The 20,438-nt window shown below is 47.1% G+C and overlaps 2 protein-coding genes across 9 annotated transcripts in view; one reads left to right on the top strand and one right to left on the bottom strand.

Annotated features, from left to right (window-relative positions):
- Window positions 1-20,438, top strand: part of AOPEP (aminopeptidase O (putative)) — a 449,451-nt gene that overhangs the window by 398,755 nt on the left and 30,258 nt on the right. The gene's annotated exons all lie outside the window — the stretch shown is intronic.
- FANCC (FA complementation group C) overlaps window positions 1,684-20,438 on the bottom strand; it is a 210,022-nt gene continuing 191,267 nt past the window's right edge. For all 7 annotated transcript variants that reach the window (XM_054254166.2, XM_002742743.7, XM_054254162.2 and 4 more), the window contains 5 exons: window positions 19,206-19,281; window positions 16,314-16,395; window positions 13,154-13,328; window positions 8,166-8,369; window positions 1,684-3,059 (listed from right to left, as the gene is read on the bottom strand). In XM_054254166.2, the coding sequence (XP_054110141.2) occupies window positions 2,904-3,059; window positions 8,166-8,369; window positions 13,154-13,328; window positions 16,314-16,395; window positions 19,206-19,281 (693 nt within the window). In that variant the 3' untranslated portion in view covers window positions 1,684-2,903. The remainder of the gene's footprint in view (window positions 3,060-8,165; window positions 8,370-13,153; window positions 13,329-16,313; window positions 16,396-19,205; window positions 19,282-20,438) is intronic.

The following is a 20,438-nucleotide window of genomic DNA, read 5'->3' on the forward strand; positions in this document are numbered from 1 at the left end:
GTATGGAACTGCAGACATTTTTATTGTCTCCATCTGGCCAGTGTCTCGCCCCTTCCTGTAGCTGGGTGATACCTTTGGTGGTATCCAAGGGACCCAGTAACGGTACAGAAGCTGAAGAAGCCAGATGCTTGCTTTCTCAGCATCCCTGGCAGCCCAACTGCAGACCTGTGACCAGGCTCCCCCATCAAATGCACCCAGGCAGGAGCGCTAAAAGCAGTGGGCAAAAGGGCCTTTCTCCCAGGAGTAAGGTCTGGAAGGGCTGGGCATCTGAAGATGCATCTGAAACAAGGCTGGTACTGTTGCTGGTTGGCTCACACCAGGCTTTGTCGGCCCAAGACCTTTTTCATCAGTTCCCCTTTACCTTCAGTATTCAGTGCATGTTTCTGTTGCTTGCAACCAAAAGTCCTGGATGTACAAATTCCCTGCCCAGTACAGCAAGTACAGTAAGACACCATGAGAGGATGGGGAGGGAAGGCTTTTGCTCTGAGCTCTCTGTTACCAGTTCGCACATGACGGGGTGATTTGTACCCATGGTATAAGCGAATCATGGAACTGGATTTTAGGAGAAGGTTTGAAAGTACATTGTGTACTTACTGTACCTTAATTTTCATTCTTCGGTTGTAAAATGGCTTAGTGATGATTAATGACTTAGGGTTTTTGGACAAAAACTACAGACTCCCCAGTGTCTGACACAGGGAAGAACTGTTTCCTCTGGGGCCTGCTTCCCCGAACTTCTTTCAGAACACTCAGAGCCCCCTTCCCAGACTGAAGGCAACAGGAGGGGGAGGTGGGCTTAGGAGCGCAGCCTCGGCTGCCATCTGTCCTGGATGTGGAGGGAACAGCAGAGGGCGGCTCCCCTGGCTCTCCACCTTTGAGCATCTCTCAGGCCAGGGCAAAGGGTCATATATGAAGCCAGCAGGCACTTCAGTACCATGTCCCCCGAGGGCAGTCCTCCCACCCAGGAGCCCCTGGTTGCCCAGAAAGTACCACTGGCAAGGCCACCTCCACTGCCTACAAGAGGACTTGGCAGCTACGAAGGAACTGGGAGAGTCTACAGACAGGACAAGGTCAGGGCTTCCAGACTAAGAAGAAGTCTTCCAAATGCCTACCTTCACCAGTGCCAGCTGGAGAAGATGGAAGAGGCATGGGTAGAGGCCTGGCAGGAGGAGGAGGGAGAGGCCAACCCTCTACACAGGACCACAGGACAGGGTGGAGGACTGTCCCAGGCATCACCTCCACACCAGGAGGCCTAGTCCCAGTGGCCCCTCTCTCTAGGGGTTCCCAGCTACCACCATGTCCACAGAGGAGTCACAGCTTCCATGGCCCAGCCACAGGTTCTGGCTCAAAGTCAGAAGAGGAGAGAGGCCCTCAACTCCAGTGACGCATGCAACTCCTTTTTCAACCCCCACACTTCTGACAAAGCGTGTTATATGAAGGCAGTGATCATGACGGCAACTGCCACCAGAATATTTTACCAGCACACCATTCTGACTGCAGCATTTCATAGAAGAAAGGCTCAGGTCAAAAGTTCCTGGAATTTTCCAGATCTTCAGGTGGATCTACTAGCATTGCCACATACCGAAAAAAGGAATTTCCCTAAAGGTTAACCTCTAATCCAGTGAAACTTTGCTCATACCTCAAAATGGAGCCAAGATTCAGAGACTACTAATAACACATAAATCAAAATGGACAAAAGGAAGTCTTGACTCACTTGACAAACAGAATAGACACAAAAGAATGTACAATCAATACAATTCCAGAATGACTCTGAAAGGAAAATGCATCGCCTACTGACAGAAATAAATATTAACCTTGAGATTAGACTACCAATGCCTTTTTTTTAAAAAAAAGATAGGGTCTTGTTTTGCTGCCCAGGTTGGGATGCAGTGGCAAGACCTCAGCTCACTACAACTCCCGCCTCCTGGGTTCAAGTGATCCTCATGCCTCAACCTCCCAAGTAGCTGGAGTTACAGGTGTGTGTCACTGCACACTGCTCGTTTTTGTATTTTTAGTAGAGATGGGGTTTCGCCATGTTGGCTAGGCTAGTCTGGAATGCCTCGGCTCAAGTGAAATACCTGCCTTGGCCTCCCAGAGTGCTTGGATCACAGGTGTGAGCCCCGGCACCAGCCAGGCCCACTCTTTATCAGGAATTTCCAATTCCCATTTCGGTTTAACAAGAGAACTAACTGCTACTAATCCTGTCTTCTTATGTTTCTGAAACACATCCTCTAACCTTCGCCTGCTGGCTCCTCTGATATCCCAGCAGCTCTTTGGTAGCAGTCAGTGTGCAGAACATACAAAGTGGAAAGGGTGTGCAGGAGGCCCTAGCCTGGGCGTGCTATCTGCTCCCATGGCCTGTCGGGCAGTTCCGGGGAGACACAAGGGAAGGCTGAGGGACCCTGACTACCCTTGGATGATGAATTTCTCCATACAGCAAGACTTTCTATGTGGCTTTATATCAGATCCCTGATTCCTAGAAAATGATGCATGAAAAAGAGCTAAGTTCTCTCTAAATTCTTTAAGCGTTCATGACCAAATTCTTGGTTCTAAGACTTTGAATCTTTAAATAATAGATGTGCATCTTGACTTGGGTAAAAATTAGAAACCTATTCTCCCACCCAAGCCTTTGCTCCAGTAATTCTCCAGCTGACAGTCTGGCCAGGCAGGCACTAGGAGAGCTGAAGGCTCATTCAAGTCATTGGTGAACATGTCTGACTGAGTTTGGGCTGAGGGACCTGGCTTTGCATTTTGTGAAACAGATACTAGCAGATCTTCCCAAGATATGTATGGCTCATTCTCACAGCCCACAGAGAACACTTACTCCACAAATGCATGGCCATGGGGTCATCACCTGTTCTGTGGCCTTGGTGAGCCTGATCCCTCATGCCAGGCACCCACATGGCCTATGTGCCTTGCTGGACTTGAGTTTGCAGCTCTTTAAGGAGTTCTCGGGCCAGTTTTCCTGATCTAGGGCTTTCAATACCAAGACGATCCCATCTGTACAAGGTCTGGTCAAGAAAGCCAATGATCTCATGAGTTATCTCAGCAGTGTGAGCCATCTGCAATGGGGACAGAAGAAAAGGCAAATTAAAACATTTTCCAGACAGATTTGTACCTTTGTCCAGAGACGGAGCATAACCACCTCATCCCTGAAAGGCGTCCTAGTTAGCATTTTCATCAGTTCCAAAGTAAAGCACTGACGGCTCTGGTTTTCAAGGTGATTAGCACAGTGAGTCTGTCTCCAAGGCTGGCTACATTTCCTAATAAGCCTCCTCACATGGAGCTCAGCTGCCAACAGCCTCAGACTCACAAAGGCCACAGACAAACGCTGCGCGCAGTCAGAACTGTTTCTCGGAATGCCAGTCACAAGTTGTGGGATGATCGGCTGTGGGGAACAAAGGCAAATGAGCATGCTGTGACTTGACTTTCTGCAAAAGGCTCACAAAAAATATGAGAATTGAAAAATGCCACCTGCTTTCACACAAACAGCCCAGGAATCTGGCATTCCTGGGCAAGCAACCGGACATACTTGCTTTTTAATAGGCCTCTAAGGTTTTAACACCTGATTCTTGCAGGAGAGCAGGAGACACAGCCTCAAGGCATTCATACTTGTTGGTGCCTGTAAGTATTTTCCTAAAAACTTAGTTGAGAAAAAAGGGAAGGGTAAGAATTTGAGTGGGGAATTTCTGGTTTAGGCACAAGCAGTATTAAGAAGGCTTAAGTTTTTGAAAGAGTTATCAACATATTCATTTCGTGTGTGTCAGTTCATACAGAACCCTCAAATGTTTAATTAGCCAGAGCAGCCCAAGGTCAGCTTCCTCTGGAATGGCTCTGTGCTGGGCCATTCTGGCAGGGTGAACTCCCAGACTATTGGGACTCTTCTAGTTTTACTGCCTCACCCTTCGGAACTGGGCCTTCCACCTGGTGACTACCAGTAAAGGGAGCCTCTTGTGGCATGTGCACTGTGTGAGCAGAGGCATGGGGACACAGGGCTGAGTAAATGATGTGGGACAGACTGTGACGTTTGCTTCCCCCACCCCCCACCCCTGCTGGCAGCAAACAGGGCCTGCAACCAGTCCGCCAGGGTCAGTGCAGCCAGCACGGGGGCTCAGGCTGTAGCTGTGGTGCATGCCAGTGTGTCCCTGGGTGTGTGTATTATTATCACTTGGTTTTCACTCAGAAATGACAGGCACATAATGCTGATGACCTTCAGCAGATGCAGCCTGTCCTTCATTAAGGAAACAATATGAGCTGGCTGTGGACCCCTTTCAGAGTTAATTTACCACCCAGACCCTGAGCGGGAGGACTGTCCCCTGCTCAGGGGCTGGCCATGCCCATGGTGATAGGCTCAGCCATGTCTGAAGCAAGGCCAAGTTGTCATTAGAAATCCAACCTTGCATCTTCCTTACACGACACCAACACTCCTGGGTGGGCCTCATCCCAGGTCTCTAGTAACATGCAAAAATCCACAGCCCTACAGCTGCCTGGAAAACCTGCCTCCCTGCTGACCTTGGCTGGTGCACCAAGAGTGGGTTCAATCCATTTTGAGTTCGACTAAAGAATGGAACTGTGCATCTCAGAATCTTGCTAACTGCTGCTGTTGTTGCTGTCACCCAGCAACAGGAGGCAGGAGAGGGAGAAGTCTGAATCCAGGTGAGGACAGAAGGTGGGGCCCCGGGGCTGGACTCCACACCCTCCTCTGCTTTGTGCTGGCCTCCTGCAGGTGCAGGCAAGGGAGTGAGTGGGTGGCTGGGGCAAGCCAGAGTGCTTGTTGAAAGGCCAAGAGCCAGAGAGGCAGAACTGCAGGGACATTGGGCAGGGCCTCATGGATGGAGTTCTGGGGAAAATCAGAGGGCCAAGGTCAGAGAAGAGGATTCTAGAACCACCAGGGAGCAGACCTCCAGGTCTCTAGAGAAGAGGTGTGCAGCGCTCACAGCAAAGACCACACAGGAAGCAGGCTGTGGGCAGATGGGGCTGCAGGACCAGTGCGTCCTTTAGGTCAGATGGAGCCACTTGCTCAGGCCATCTCCAAGAGGGTGCAAGGGCTCCGAAGAGAGACAGTGACCTCTGCTTTGAGCCGCCTCATTCCACCTTGAGCTGGCACTGCTCTCCAAATCTGGATGCCAAGACAGAGGGCAGAGCCTGGGACCAGCTGGGAGGTGGCTGTACTTGGGCTGGGTTCTGAGGGTGGAGAGGCCCAATTGCAGGAGGGAAAGGCTGTCTCACCAAAGCCACCATCTGGCTACCACCTGCTCGTGAGCCAAGCAGACCCGGTCCCTTCCAGAGTGCTGTCAGCAGAGAAACTGACAAAGGCCAGTAAAGGCAGGGGCAGTGGGGGGCGGGATCCTTCCGCAGAGGCTCTCCCTGCCACGTGGCCACAGCAGCGAAGCCTTCTCATTAGGAAGACTGATGTGTTAATAAAAATGGTTTCAAAACATCCAAAAGGATAGCATCAAGGAAGCACTTTCACCACAAAGGGTGCCCAGATGGCCAGCACCCACCTCTGACAGAGCCAGTGCACAAGTGCCACGCTGGCATCTGCTCTGGGAATGAGCTGCTGTGTGTCTTCTCTGTGGTGGAACTGACTTGGGGGATGTGATGACAAAGCACTGGGGCCCTCCACACTCCTGCGGGTTCCTATTTGCATCAACAGCGGGGGCTGAACCATGTGTCGGGACCAGTTGCCCGGCATAGGACTCAGGCTGAGCCTGGCAGCATCATTCTTACTTTCAGCAGCGTCTCTGAGGGCCAGTTTTGAAGGCAATCCACTTAGAACGTGAACTGAAAGTTTCCTCCAAATAGATGGAAATGTGGTGAGAAAAACTGAAGCAGAGACCTGGGTGTCTCTGGGGTGCTTCCTCTGGGTGACATTCTCTCACACCCTGTTGGCAGGGCTGGGGCCACCAAACTCCCATGCTGAACCCCGCTGCTGAGCAAGGCAAGCCCAGGCCATGGGAAGCTCCTCCACTCACAGGCACTACAGGGTTGCAGAGGAAGTGCCTGAGCTAGAATTGTCCTTGTCACAAGGCAGGGCTGACCATCACCCCACTGCTCCTCCCTTAATCCCCCATGAACACCTTTCCAGTGTTTCTATGAGTTTGACTTTTTGGATCCCACTCATAGGTGAGAGCACACATTTGTCCTTGGGTCTGGCTTATTTGGCTCAGCATAAAGCCCTCTAGGCTGGTCCGCATTGTTGCGGTATGCATTTTATGAGCACACAATAGATTCTTGAAAGCATTCTGTGTTGGGGCCTGGCCAAAGAAGTGGCACCAGGCATATGGCAGTGGGTCATCTTCTGCCCTGGGCTGCCCTCAGGCTCTTGGATCCAACTCAGCTGAGGTGCCAGCATGTGGGAGGCACAGCCCGGGCCCGCTCCACAGGACTGTCCCACCAGGATGGAGACAACCTCCTGGCCCCAGCTGTCAAGAGTGTCAGTTGTTACAGGGACTTTCTGCACATGGACACACATTCCAGCCAGGCCCAGCCTGGACAGGAGCAGGAGAACCAACTCTCTTTTGTTGATTGCTGGCTGCACAGGTGTTGTTGGTTTGTGAAATTCATCAATATACATACATATATTTTCTGTATGTATATTATATGTCAGGAAGAAGTACAAATAAAACAAAAAATGTGACAAAACTCCCAGAGCCAGCATGCTGGTGCTCACTTGTTCTGAGTATTTTTTAAGACTGTGGTGAAATATACATAAAATGTGCTGTTGTAACGATTTTTGTGACTCAGTATTTTACAGTATTGTACAACCATTGGCACTGTGCATCTCCTGCCCCTTTCCATCATCCCAACACTGACTCCCCAACCCCTGCCCCTGGGAAACTTCCTCTCCCTGGACTTGTATTCCAGGTGCCTCATCTAAGTGGGCTCATACAATGTCCTTGTACCTGGCTTATTTCATGAAGCACAGTGTCTTCAAGGGTCATCTTGTTACAGCACTGTCTGAACTTCCTCCCATCTTCAGGCCGAACAACACTCTATCACGGGCACAGACCATACTGTGCACTGCTCATTCCTCTACAGGCATTTGGGCCGTCTCTGCCTGCTGGCTGCTGCAAATAGTGCTGCCCTGAGCACAGGCCAGATGGCTGTCCAGCCCCTGCTTTTGGCTCTCTTGAGTGTAGACCTAGGTACCGCCCGCCACACAGTAATTCTGGGTTTGGCTGTTTGAGGAATCACGCCACTCTTCTCCACAGCAGCGGCATGATGTTAGTGTCCCCACTTGGTTCCTGCATGTCTTCATGGGCGTTTCTCTCCTCTCCTGCTGAGAGCCATCCTGATGGCTGTGCGGTGCACATTGCTGTTCTTTGCCTTTCCCTGGCCTCTCGTGTCCTTTCTGTGAGCATTCTCCGCATGTCTATTGGCCATTTGTATATCTTCTTTGGAGAAATGTCTATTCATTTTTGAATTGGGTTGTTTATCTTTTTGTTGTCGAATTATAAGAATTATGTATTCTGAATACTAAACTCTAACCACATACATTATTTCAAAATATATTCTCCCATTCTGTAAACTGTTTTCACTTTCTTGATGGTATCCTTTGATGCACAAAAGCTTTTAATTTTCATAAAGTCCAATTTAACTATTCTTTTCTTTCACTGCTGTGTCTTTGGTATCATATCTAAGACATCATTGCCAAACCTAATGTCACAAAGAGTGCTCACTTTTGACTTGGACCATTCTTTACCCGTCAAGTGGGCTTCAGGAAGGATTTCTTTGTAATAAACCAATTTGTTAAAAATTAACAAAATTCTTTGCACTGTTGCAGTAGATGCACTCACTGTAGATGCATTTGCGAGCACTTTCTCATTGTGGCCTTATTTCTTTCTGTGAGGAGGAAGAGAGCAGCATACTGCAATGGAAAGAAATGGACGTAGGGGAACAGGAGACCTGGCTTCTACTGCGGGCTCTGGCAGCAAGCCATGGGCCCAGGAGATGGCATCTCCTTTCTCTGAGCCTCTCTTTTTTCCTCTGTGACAGAAAAGTGTTACAGGGTGCAGGCTCTGGGGTCCGTCCCAGCTGTCAACCTCCCTGACCATTTATCCATGCTGGTACACACATTCTGCAGAGGCCAGACCCTCAGGCAGGTAACCCACCTCTCACCTGGGGCAGAAATGAGAACTAGGATGCTGGACCACAGGGAGACTTACCAGAGTGATGGCATCCCGGGCAATCATGTGGCCTCTAGGAGCCCAGAGCAGGAAGTTGAGGAGAAGGTGCCTGATCAGCTGTTGTGCAGGAGCTCTGGGGTCTGTGTCTGTGCCCTGTCCCGCTGCCGTCTGGAGGTCCTTGGCAGAGAGGGTGGTGCTTCTGCACATCGCCCGGAGGTGGCCCAGCACAGCCTTTACCTGGACCTAGGCAACAGCATTTGACAAAGGAGAGGTTAAGAGAGGCAGGACAGACATGATTCTAGGATTTATTTATTTGTTTTGAAGCGATCTCCCAAAATGGGTGAGGACCCGCCCTGAGAGAGGGAGCTATCAGTGGCGGAGTGTACACTCTACTCCACACAAATCCAAATGGGTGGAATAGAAACTGCTTGATTTTCTTTCATCTTGCTCATCAAGCAGCCAGGGCACCATGCCAGGAATTGACCTCTTTTTTGCATAAAAGGAGAAAGAGAAAAGTCCTCAACAGAATGTAGTCAGATTTTTACACTGTGGGGAAAAACAACGAAAGGCTTCTTGCAGACTCGCCTTACTATCACAGCCACAAATCAATTAAAGCCCCACGCAGCTGGACCTTCACTGAGCCAATGTTCCCATATGAATGCGGGCTTGCCTTTGCTTCCTGCTTTATTTGGGGTAGGAGTGGAGGGATGGGGGGAACACACATACCCAAGCACGCACATACACACATGCACGGTCATATACATATACATGCACACACAAGAACAACACATTTGTTTTAGATGCTGGAACAATCTGTTCATACATGTTTAATGCTCAAGCAAGGTCACAAGTCTGTGGAATCCACATAATAATGGTAATTGTGAGTCTGTGGGTTTTTACATAAAAAATATTTATTCCATGCTGAGATGTTTCTGCTTGCTACAAGAATGGTACACCCAGTCATGACTTGGAAAACAAAGCAAAAACTGAAAGCCCATAGATCCAAATGCCACATAGAACTCATGAACAGCTATGTTCCATCATTTCTGAAAGAATATTTAGGCCTATTCTGAGAATTCCCGTGACTGATTTTATGGATTTTGTGTGAGGCGTTTTTTTCCCTGGAAGTCAAGGCCTCATTCAATGAAGTCTGTCATAAACTCCAGTACACTGGGCGTGTTGTGTGAGCTCCACCGACCACAATATGAGACCGTGAGAAACTGCACCATCAGGCTCTTCCACGGGGAGCGACCGCGTTCCAGCAGGCCAGGCCATGCTCTCCCCACCTCGCCCTCAGCTGGGCCCAGCCTGCCATGGTCTGATGGTGTCTACAGGAGCCCAAGGCCAGTCAGCCATCTAAATAGGTCTGCAAAAATGTCGGGGTTTAGGAGGCTATGCCTTTATATACATTTTTTTCTCTTGACCCACAATTGCCTTTCTGCCCTTGTCCAATAATCCCTAAGATGGGGTCTTCTTCCTTTCTGTTTGTCCCAGACTATCTTTCCCTTCAGATGCTGTCTGTGCCCGTAGGCTTCCATTTGAACACCATTAAATGCTTCCTAAGTTTTTCAGGAGAAAGATGTAAACTTTCTTTTCTTTTTAAAGTATTTTTTATCCTGCATCATAAAATGTTTATGTTTCCATATGTTTACTATGGAAAACTTGAAAAGAGAAAATGAAAAACCATTAAAATGATCTATGATTCTAACATCCAAAAAGATGCACTGTTAATAATTCGGTTTATATAATTCTTGTGTTTTTTCTATGCATTGAGACCATACCACTCACTACTGAGACCAGACCAATACACATAATGCTTTGCATCTTTCATTTTTCTCTCCATAATGCACTATAACCAGTTCATTATCTATAAAACATGTTCTTCAAAAACATGATTTTTCTTTTTTATTTTTGGAGAGAGTCTTGCTATGTCACCCAGGCTGGAGTATAGTAGTGCAATCTCTCCTCACTGTAACCTCTGCCTCCTGGGCTCAAGAGATCCCTCTACCTCAGCCTCCCGAGTAGCTGGGAGTATAGGCACACACTACCATACCTGGCTAATTTCTTCATTTTTTTTGTAGGGACAGGGATCCATGTTGCCCAGGCTGGTCTCAAACCTATGGATTCAAGTGATACAGCCGTCCTGGCCTCCCAAAGTGCTGGGTTTACAGGCATGAGCCACTGCACCTGGCCAAGAGCATGGTTCTTCATGATGTATAATAGAATACTATTCCATGGTTAGGATATACCACCATTTATTTGGCCAGTAGCCTTACTGTTGAAAGTTTAGGCCATTTCCCATTGCTGTATTTATGAACAATGCTGTGCTGAATATTCTTGTACATATGCCTTTGCATGGATCAGATAGAGAATTACCTAGGGTAATTCCTAGAAATGGAATGACACAATTAAAGGTATGAACCCTTCCCTGATTCTTTTTTTATTTTTTCCTTGTTTTCTCTAGTCATCATTGTACCTTGACTGATTCTTAAGGGTATCTAAATAGACTTATTTATTTTGTTGTGATCCAATTCACTTGGCAAAAGGAGATGAACTCTGGCTGGTAGAGAACATGGCTTTCCCGTGAGTGGCACAGGCCTTCTCATGGGCAGGACACAACCTGGGCGAGGACAGGTTTGCCGTCTGCACCCATGCTCTTCACCTCAAGGACAGCCACAGAGGCAGTGACACCAGCCCCAACACATGATGTGGGGATACGCAAACAACTGATTTAGTTGTGCCTTTTTAAGTAAGGCAAATGCACAGATCCTGCTAATTCCAATCAAATCTCATCAGAATCATGCTTCACAGTTTGTCTCTTAGGCCCCCCAACAGATCACCAAGGGATTAAAGCTCACAAAACCCAGGGAAACCACAGGTATCATTCATTCAACTAAAGCCCCCTTCCCAGGACGCCACATACACCAATGCCTCAGGCAGACACCAGTGAGGAAGGGGCTCTTGAGTCACCAACAGGAGCACTGGACTGAATTGCCAGGCAGATAGGCACCTGTGACAGAAAGGCAGGGAGGGAAACGGATACCTGCCACCACCCCACTCACAGTGAGCCAATCCATTCTCATCCAAAATCCTAGGCATCCCCTGAGGGAGAACTATGAAGGTTTTGCTATTTTTTCTTCAAAAAAGGACTAAGTTAGCTAGTAGAAGATGTGCCAATGTAGAACTTTCTAGAAATTAAGTGTTACTGGATAATTTCCTTTTTTTTCTGACGTGGAGTCTTACTCTGTTGCCCAGGCTGGAGTGCAGTGGCATAATCTCAGTTCACTGCAACCTCCGCCTCCCGGGTTCAAACGATTCTCTTGCCTGAGCCTACTGAGTAGCTGGGACTACAGGTGCATACCACCACATCCGCCTAATTTTTTATATTTTTAGTAGAGATTGGGTTTCACAGTATTAGGATGATATCGATCTTTTGACCTCATGATCCACCCACCTCAGCCTCCCAAAGTGCTGGGATTACAGGCGTGAGCCACTGCTCCAGGCCTATTTCTTTATATTTCAAAAGTGACTCTCTGTCAGTACCCATTATGGTGACAGAATTGAGAACATATCTACCAACTTAGCTTATACAGAATCAAATAAGACGGAATATAAAAGGGCTTTTGAAACCATGAGTACTCCATACAGCTTATTACTATTAAAAACATCAACCAGGATTTTCCTTAATTAGTTTAATGTGATCTTTTAAAGGGGAAGAAATAAAAAGCTTTCTTTTTAATCAGACAGCAATACGCAAATACATATGCGGGTTTGATAATGTCTTCACAAAACTTTATTTCTGAACTAAAATAAATTATTAACAAATCTCAACATTTAAAATCTAAAAATATTTTTCTTTTCTATGCCATGCAAGCCTTTAAACAAATAAAATGCAGCCAGGTGCAGTGGCTCATGCCTGTAATCCCAGCACTTTGGGAGGCTGAGCCGGGTGGATCATGGGGTCAGGAGATCAAGACTATCCTTTCACCAACATGGTGAAACTCTTGTCTTTACTAAAAATACAAAACAATTAACTAGGTATGGCAGCGAACCCCTGTAGTCCCAGCTACTTGAGAGGCTGAGGCAGGAGAATTGCTTGAACCCAGGAGGCGGAGATTGGAGTGAGCCGAGATTGCACCACTGCACTATAGACTGGGCAACAGTGCTAGACTCCATCTCAAAAAACAAATAAAATGCGCAGACATCTTTACTAGTCCCTGTGTTTTCAAACAACAGAAAATACAAAGCCAAGAAGAGCAGTGCTCCATACAAAATGAGCATTGTCCTCTAACTACTAAAATCAGCAGAGAGCACCGGCACTTGAAGTTTCAAGAGCCTAGCAAATAAATGCTTGCAAGGGAGGTGCCAATGCCTTTAATCAAAGCACTGCTTCCTGTAATTATTATATTCCACATAAAATAACAACTGCTTTTGCCACACACAGTTATCCAGTCCCATACTTAACTGCTCTGTTATTTAGGAAATGACCAAGTCCTTTTTCAGAAGCAAAGTGGTTAATATCATGTGATTACTTTAGGAAGAGACGTAAACAAAGCCAGTAATGTAAGGATCTGTTGACTGATCCAAGAAAGCAGGCAGTTAAGATGGAAGCAGCCCCAGCCAGGCTGCTGGGGAGCGAGACAGGGCACTGACTGTGGCTGGGCTCTGTTGTGGGTGCACCCCTCAGAAGAGCCCCCTCTGCAAGGCACGCCCTGGAGGATGAGACCCCAGGGCAGATGTGGCAGCTAAGCAACAACAGATCAAACGACCTCGAGGAAGAAAGGGTGTTTTCCAGGAGAATGGGCTGACAGTCTCTCGTCTCTGGCCAGGGCGGGCAGGGGAAAGGAAGGAGAGCATCTGACTATAAGGCTGGAGGTCACCATGCCTGTAGGTTGCCACAACATATGCCACCTGTGGGCAGAGCTCAGGTGTCATGAAAGCCAAGCCCACAACAGAGCCCCTCTCCACAGGCTCCCCTCAGCCCCCAGAGCCCACCCCAAACACACGCAGTGAGGCTTGCTACTCACCATGGTCTGTGTTCTCTGCTGCCTCCCATCACAAGGGCCGTAGTAGAAGGCCAAGAGCCACAGCACGGCCGTGGGGGGTTCAGCTGCTGACATCAGTAACTGCTCGGCTGCCATCTCAGCCCATCCTCCAAAGTGAATGAACAAGAACCAGCTCTCAAAGGGACCTCTGCAGGACCTGGAACAGAGCCAGAACACATGGCAGCCAGCAACCTGAATTCTTCCTCCTTTGGGTTTTTAAACCAACTTTAATGTTTGCCAACGGTTGGCTTAAATTGTACTTATCCACTGAAGTGCAACCTGCAAGGAATACAAGTTAGACTCAGAAAACTGTTCTGAACACCACTCTGCACCATCACAGGACATCGAAAGAGTGCCTCTCAGGGAACCCGTGAGGCCTGAGGCCTTCAGACATCAGTCTTTAATCCAGGTACCTTCAGTGAGGAAAGGCACTGAGGAAGCAAGATTGTGGCCGTGACCAGCAGGAATGTCGCAGGATGTGGCGGCACATCACCCTGCCTTCTGAGATGCAGAGAAAGAGGTGGAAGGTGGGACGCAGGCAGAAACATAGGCTGCTTCCTTCAAGACACGAGGTTCGGGTGGATGTTTCAGCAACTATGAATAATTTTTGAGGGGGAGGGGGACAGAGTCTTACTCTGTCGCTCAGGCTGGAGTGCAGTGGCACTGTCTCGGCTCACTGCAACCTCCTCCTCCCAGGTCCAAGTGATTCTTCTGCCTCAGCCTCTTGAGTAGCTGAGAATACAGGGTGCACCACCACGACTGGCTAATTTTTGTATTTTTAGTAGAGACAGGGTTTCACCATATTGGCCAGGCTGGTCTTCAACTCCTGACCTTGTGATCCGCCTGCCTCGGCCTCCAAAGTGCAGGGATTACAGACATGAGCCCAGCTGCAACTATGAATTTTTAGCAAGCTGCTGTCCTCACGTGTGCATCAATGCCAGAAAGTTAAAGTGTTTGCAAAGCTATCCCCTGGCCACACTGGCAAATGGGAGTTGTAATACTTGTTTAAGGGCAAAATTTGCTCGAGATGACCCATTAATTGTGTGCAGTGCCAGTTTCAGCAGGTTAACATCTCCCTTGGAGAGAATGGAACAGACCGGCTGAGATCACGTTAGATGCAAACTTTCCTTCTGGTCTGGGGCAGTGGGTGGAACAGGAGTGTTCCTGGCCCCTCTGCAGCGCCTTTGTTGGATCCAGCTCCATGTTCCTCCTCCTGGCCCATGGAATTCCCATGCTCTAAGAACTGTCCTCACCTCCCTGGTCAATGCTATCCTCCTGCTCCAGTCCTCCCTGAGAAGAAGTGGTTAATGTTCTATAATTGAGCAACAGAGAGGAAAAGACAGGAGGGTGGAGTACTGGTCTTACCCCTTCTTCCCCAGGAAGAGCTCATGCTCTGGCGGCCACATTGGCAGTAGGCTGGGTTAGGCTGTATCAGAGTGAGGAGGGGACTCCACCATTCCTCTTCCCTGCAGGCACCATGTTGGAGTACAGAGATGCACAGAGCAGTGGGGCCTCCTCATGTTCCCTGCTCTCAGGTTGGCAGTGTGCCCAGATCAGGATCAGAGACCAGCCTGGTCCTTTCCTCTCTTCCATCAGTAGCTGAAGGCACAAGGCAGTCCCACATGGCCACCTGAAAGGTGACTCCTGACCTCAAGGTCTGGGTTGAGGTGGGAGCCCCACGAGGCCTAAGTCCTGCTCCACAGTGCCACACACTGTGGCAACCCTTTCTGGTTGCTGTTTTATTACAGTCTCCATGCATTTTGACATCACATATTATGAGTATGGCAGAGAGGGTGGATAGGTAGAAGAGAAAAACACTTAGGGAACCTGCAGCACCGCATTTCTCAATCACAGGGTCGGCTGTTTACGCCACCTTCATCTACTTCCATGTCCCTGAGTTAAGATTCTTTGAGGTTCAGCTCTGTGTAACACCAGGACAACCAGGGAGGGTGTGTAGGGTGCTGACCAGCCATTGCTTGTTATTCATGTGGCCAACCCTGCGGCCCCCACTGGCTTCAGGTCTTTTTTGTCTGCTTTCCATTGGTAAGAATCGTAGTGGGGAAGAAGTGAGCATCCTGCACCCAAGCCATCAATCACGGAGCTGGACAGAGGCACATCACCCATCATATGTCTTGGCTCGGTGTGAGATTACAGAGAATGCCAAGAGTGAAAAGTGGCAAAAGGAATAGATAAGATAGTCTTAGTATGCTAGCAGAGACAATGAATAAAATTATTTATACTCTAAAAGAAAGGGACTTAAGAGGAAGCCAAAGAATGCTATGATACAAGGAATTTAGCCAAGCCTAAATGTGAATGCTGTCAGGAAAGTCACACACATAAGAGGATACCTAACAATACTGTTAGAAATTAACAGGCTGGCACAGCGGCCACACCTGTAATCCCAGCATGATGGGAGGCCAAGGCAGGGGGATTACTTGAGCCTGAGAGTTTGAGGCAATATAGCAAGACCTCTACAAAAAAATTTAACAAAAAAAAAAATTTAACTAGGTGTGGTGGTACACACCTGTAGCCCCAGCTATTCAGGAGTCTGAGTTGAGGATCACCTAAGCCCAGAAATTTGAGGCTGCAGTGAGATGTGATCATTCCAATGCACTCCAGCCTTGGCGACAGAGCAAGACCTTATCTCTAAAAATTAAAAAAATAATAATAATTTATTTAGAATAGATTTTCTTATTTTTAGAGATATTTATTAGACAGAAGGAAAAATAAGCATTTAACATTCCACCCTGCTGTGCAGAAGTTTCAAATTTCCTTCCCTAGAGAGGTAGAGAGAAGATCAAAGGACCCAAACAGGTGCCCTTTTCCTTCTGCATGGCCAGGGGCTTCCAGCAAGTGGGCATTGCTTTTTCTAAGGTCTCTTCTTTTTTTGTTATGCCTGTGTATTTCAAACGAAACCAGATATTACAGGTATTGACACACGCATACAGGTGCATGCCTATTTATCCTGACCTGTTCCAAACCATCCATGCAGCCATGTGCTTCCTTCACTCCTCACTTTGCCATAGTGCTCACCTGTTTATCCCAGACCAGTAATTTCTTCCTCTGTCAGCCCTGCCCAAAAGGCAGATGAGGATCTAGGGAAACCGTGTGTGAAGTAGATTTGGGTGTGGTGTTTGCTCACCCGTGAGTCTGATCTTCAACCGCTTTTCTGAGCAGTTCAGAAATGTGCTTCAATGTCTGGAGCCACTGTCCCTGAGGGATACCTGCAGGTGGAAAGAGACATGTCAGAGGGCAAGCGAGAAAAAGTCAAGCCCATGAGGAACCATCTGAAGTGAGACCTGAAGAGTCTTTGGGAGACGCCCTTTTCTTCTGGTTCATGGAACCCAACACTGTTCTCATGCTCTTCCCAGTTAGTATCTATCTCTTAAGCCCGGGAAAGTAAGATCTGTCTATGTTACACAGAGTTTTATTTATAAATCATCTTATTTAGTGGTTTTTTTTTTTTTTTTTTGGACATGTTCTTGCTCTGCCAGAGGCTGGAGTGCAGTAGCACGATCCTGGCTCACTGCAGCCCCAACTTCCTGGGTTCAAGCAATCCTCCTACCTCAGCCTTCCCAGTGGCTGGGACTACAGGGGTATGCCATCATGCCCAGCTATTTAATTTTTTTGTAGAGATGAGATTTCACTATGTTACTCTGACTTGTCTCAAATTCCTAGGCTCAAGTGATCCTCCCCACTTGGCCTCAAGTAATTTTCAATTCAGGTATATGGAAGCAGCTAGAGTATCCATAAGCAGCCCACCCGAGGCTGAGAAATGTCATGTTGCAGGTGCCCCAGGTTTCTTCTTTCCTACCTACCCACTCCTCCATCACTAATGTGTGATTTCAAAATAGATGGAGACTGTAATAAAGCAGCCAACAAGGAATTAGGAATAGACTGCCTGACTGTTTTCTTAGGCTACGATGAATTCAGAATATGATTTCAAGTAGTGGGAAAAAAAGGCCAGGAAAAAAAAAATAAGTGAGCGTTATTGCAAACAAATGTCTTTTCTTGAGTGAACTACTCTGGTTTCACAATCATCCTGTGGTTTTAAACACATCTGAGGAGCACATATCTGCAGTTCTACACAGCATCTGCAAAAGTTTTCATGCAGTGATAGATGCCGTAATCGAACACACAAGGAAGATAAGGTCAGTGATGGATGAACCACCGCTACTCCACAAGGCCAGCCCTCTCTCCTCTGAGCTCCCACAGCCCTTAGAGCACAGCCTTTTGAAGGCATTTTTCATTTCTTCTTTTTACTAGTTATTTAGATATTTATTTTGCTTTTCCTCCACTTGTAGTTCCTAGACGGTTAGTGCTTGTAAGTGATCATCTTTTATGCCCCCTCCCCTGGCCTTCACAATGGGTAGGAAATAAATTTCTTATAAACAGAAGATTATGCTACTAAAAAACACTTCTTCAATTTGTGACCGTAACACTCATTGTTTCCAAAAGTAACATACAGACAGCTCTTCTAGGAACTACCACAAAAGGTTCTTGTACTTCTGCTTGAAGCCACCTATTTGTATTTGGGTATAAACAGTTACACAAACGGATAGGTAGGGGTTTGAGCCTGTGCCCGCGCACCACCTCGCCATTTGCTTACTGTTTCCAAACTGAGACACTAACAACTCCAGTACATTTTCTGGAGCTCACTCAGTGTCCACGGTGGGCTGACTTCAGGCTTTGCCGATCTGCTGTAAGCTGTAAGGTGAACCCTGGGAGAGTGAATTCCTCATTTTTCTGTCTTGTTAATAAAGTTTCCCATTGTGTTCCCAGAGATCCCACTCCCAGCTCCAGCATCTGAGAGGGAGGTCACCCTAGGTGAAAACTTATATCTTCTAGAGAAAGGAAGAGGAATTTAGGTTTTATAAAATGCTGTGAAACTTTGAAATATCTGCATTTCTCATGCAAATCTACTCATTCAAGTCTCAGAAAAAAAGCAGGCCTAGTTGGGTGCAGTGGCTCACACTTGTAATCCCAGCACTTTGGAAGATAGAGGTGGGTGGATCACGAGGTCAGGAGTTTGAGACCAGCCTGGCCAAGATGGTGAAACCTTGTCTCTACTAAAAATACAAAAATTTGCCGGGTGCGGTGGCAACTGCCTGTAATCCCAGCTACTCAGGAGGCTAAAACAGGAGAATTGCTTGAATCCAGGAGGCGGAGGTTGCAGTCAACCAAGATCATGCCACTGTACTCTAGTCTAGGCAACAGAGCATGACTCCGTCTCAAAAACAAAGAAAGGGAAACGTGACTGGCTTGTTCCCTTCCCTCTCCTCTCCTCCCATGCACTGATAAGACACCTTTATGGCTGGCACAGTCTGTGCCCATGTCAGGGCTGCCTTCTGTCAGGTTTCAGGCTTCAGAGAGAAAGGGTGCCCTTATTCTCTATTTCTGAAATGTCTCCTAAGCACCAGGTCACAGCCACATTCTGGATCAACACCAGTCAAATGAAGGCTGGAACCATCACTTCCCCAACTGGACAGCCTTTGGAAGGCTGGCAAAGGAAATCAGGAAAAGCTGTGGGTGAAGCATCTTACTGAACTCTCTCAAAATCCTTCCCTTAGCCTGGTTAAGGTAAACTTCCCCTGCATTTCTTCAGCTTCATCCATCATTTTATCTTCTCTTCTGAAACAAGGCTGCACAGAGTAGAAAGAATGAAAAGCAAATGAATGTACTGTTATATTCTGACTCAGCCAAGTCTTAGCCTGTTCCTGGCATCTGGTGGATGTGGTTAGCACCGGCAGAGCCTGTGTTGTCTGGACACAGACTAGCAAAACCTGCCAGAGCCCACTAGCTTTTTTTGTTTTGTTTTTTCTTTTTCTTCTTTTGGTAAGTGATCACAACTGGGAAGCCAGGCAGACTCTCACATCAAAATCCACGGAATATGGGATCCTGGGGGCTTAAAGGCATCTTATAAATAACCAATTCTCCCTCATGTTATAGATAAGGGCCTGGTGGAAAGGTCATGATTTGACAGTGCTCTTCCCAGGAAACCATTTTGATGTGGGTAAAGTCAACCCTAACTCACCTTGAGGGTCTTGTAGCAGCACCGTGGCAAGAGATGGAGAAGTGTACGGAAAGTAGGTCTTGAGTGTAAACTGCAGCTGCCACAGGATGGAAAGCCAAAGAACATAAACATTAGGATTAAAAGGGGGTTAGGAAAATACAAAACCCTGAGTCCCTCTGCCCAAAAAAGACCCACCAGTACTAACACGGTCAGAATATTTTCTTAAACGTTTATTTTTTGAAAAATAAGTTCCCAACAACTTCATATTTTCCAGAATAATTAACCTTTTAAAATCTCCTTCTGGGACTTAAGAAAAAATAATAAAGTTATGCTCTTGATGTCTTTATGAGTTCTACCTCACATGAACCCAATTATACAAATAAATCCTCTATTTTCAGTAAGATTTGCCAAAGCAGTTGTGAGATGTTAGGTATTCTGCATTTCGTTTTTGTTGTTTTTATTGAGATGGAGTCTTGTTCTGTTGCTTAGGCTGGAGCACAGTGGCAGAATCTCGGCTCACTACATTCTCCATCTCCCAGGTCCAAGAAATTCTTCTTCCTTAGCCTCCAGAGTAGCTGGGATTATAGGTGTGTGCAACCATGCCAGCCTAATTTTTGTAGTTTTAGTAGAGATGGGGTTTCACCATGTTGGTCAGGCTGACCTTGAACTCCTCACCTCAAGTGGTCCGCCCACCTCAGCCTCCCTAAGTGCTGGGATTATAGGCATTAGCCACTGCACCCAGCTCAGCATGGCTTTTAAAATAATAACAAAAGCATAAACAACCATGCTCACATTTCGATGGCCAAAGAGCTATAGCTATCTCTGCCCCCAAGAGGCACAGAAGCTTTTTTAAAAATTGAGGTAAAATCTATGAGGTAAAAAGTATGGAGTAAATGGACTTTAAATACATGAGGTTTGGTAAATGTGCAAATCCATGTGACCACCACCCCAACAAAGACACAACATTTCTATCACCTCGAAAAGTTCCCTTCCAATACTTAACCATCATTCCCTCTACCCAACCCTGGCAACCAATGTTTTGATTTTGATAAGAGAGATTAGTTTTGCTTATTCTTGAATTTTGTGTAAAGGGAACATAAACTACGTTTTCTTTTGTGTCTGGCTTCTTGGGCTCAACATGCTTTTATAAAGATTAAGCCATGTTACTGTGTATGAGTAATTCATTCTGTTTTTATTGCTCAGAAGTAGTCTGAATTGTATGAATATGCCGTAATCTGTTTAGCCATTCTCCTC

Source organism: Callithrix jacchus, chromosome 1 (assembly GCF_049354715.1).
Source record: "Callithrix jacchus isolate 240 chromosome 1, calJac240_pri, whole genome shotgun sequence".
Classification (NCBI taxonomy): domain Eukaryota; kingdom Metazoa; phylum Chordata; class Mammalia; order Primates; family Cebidae; genus Callithrix; species Callithrix jacchus.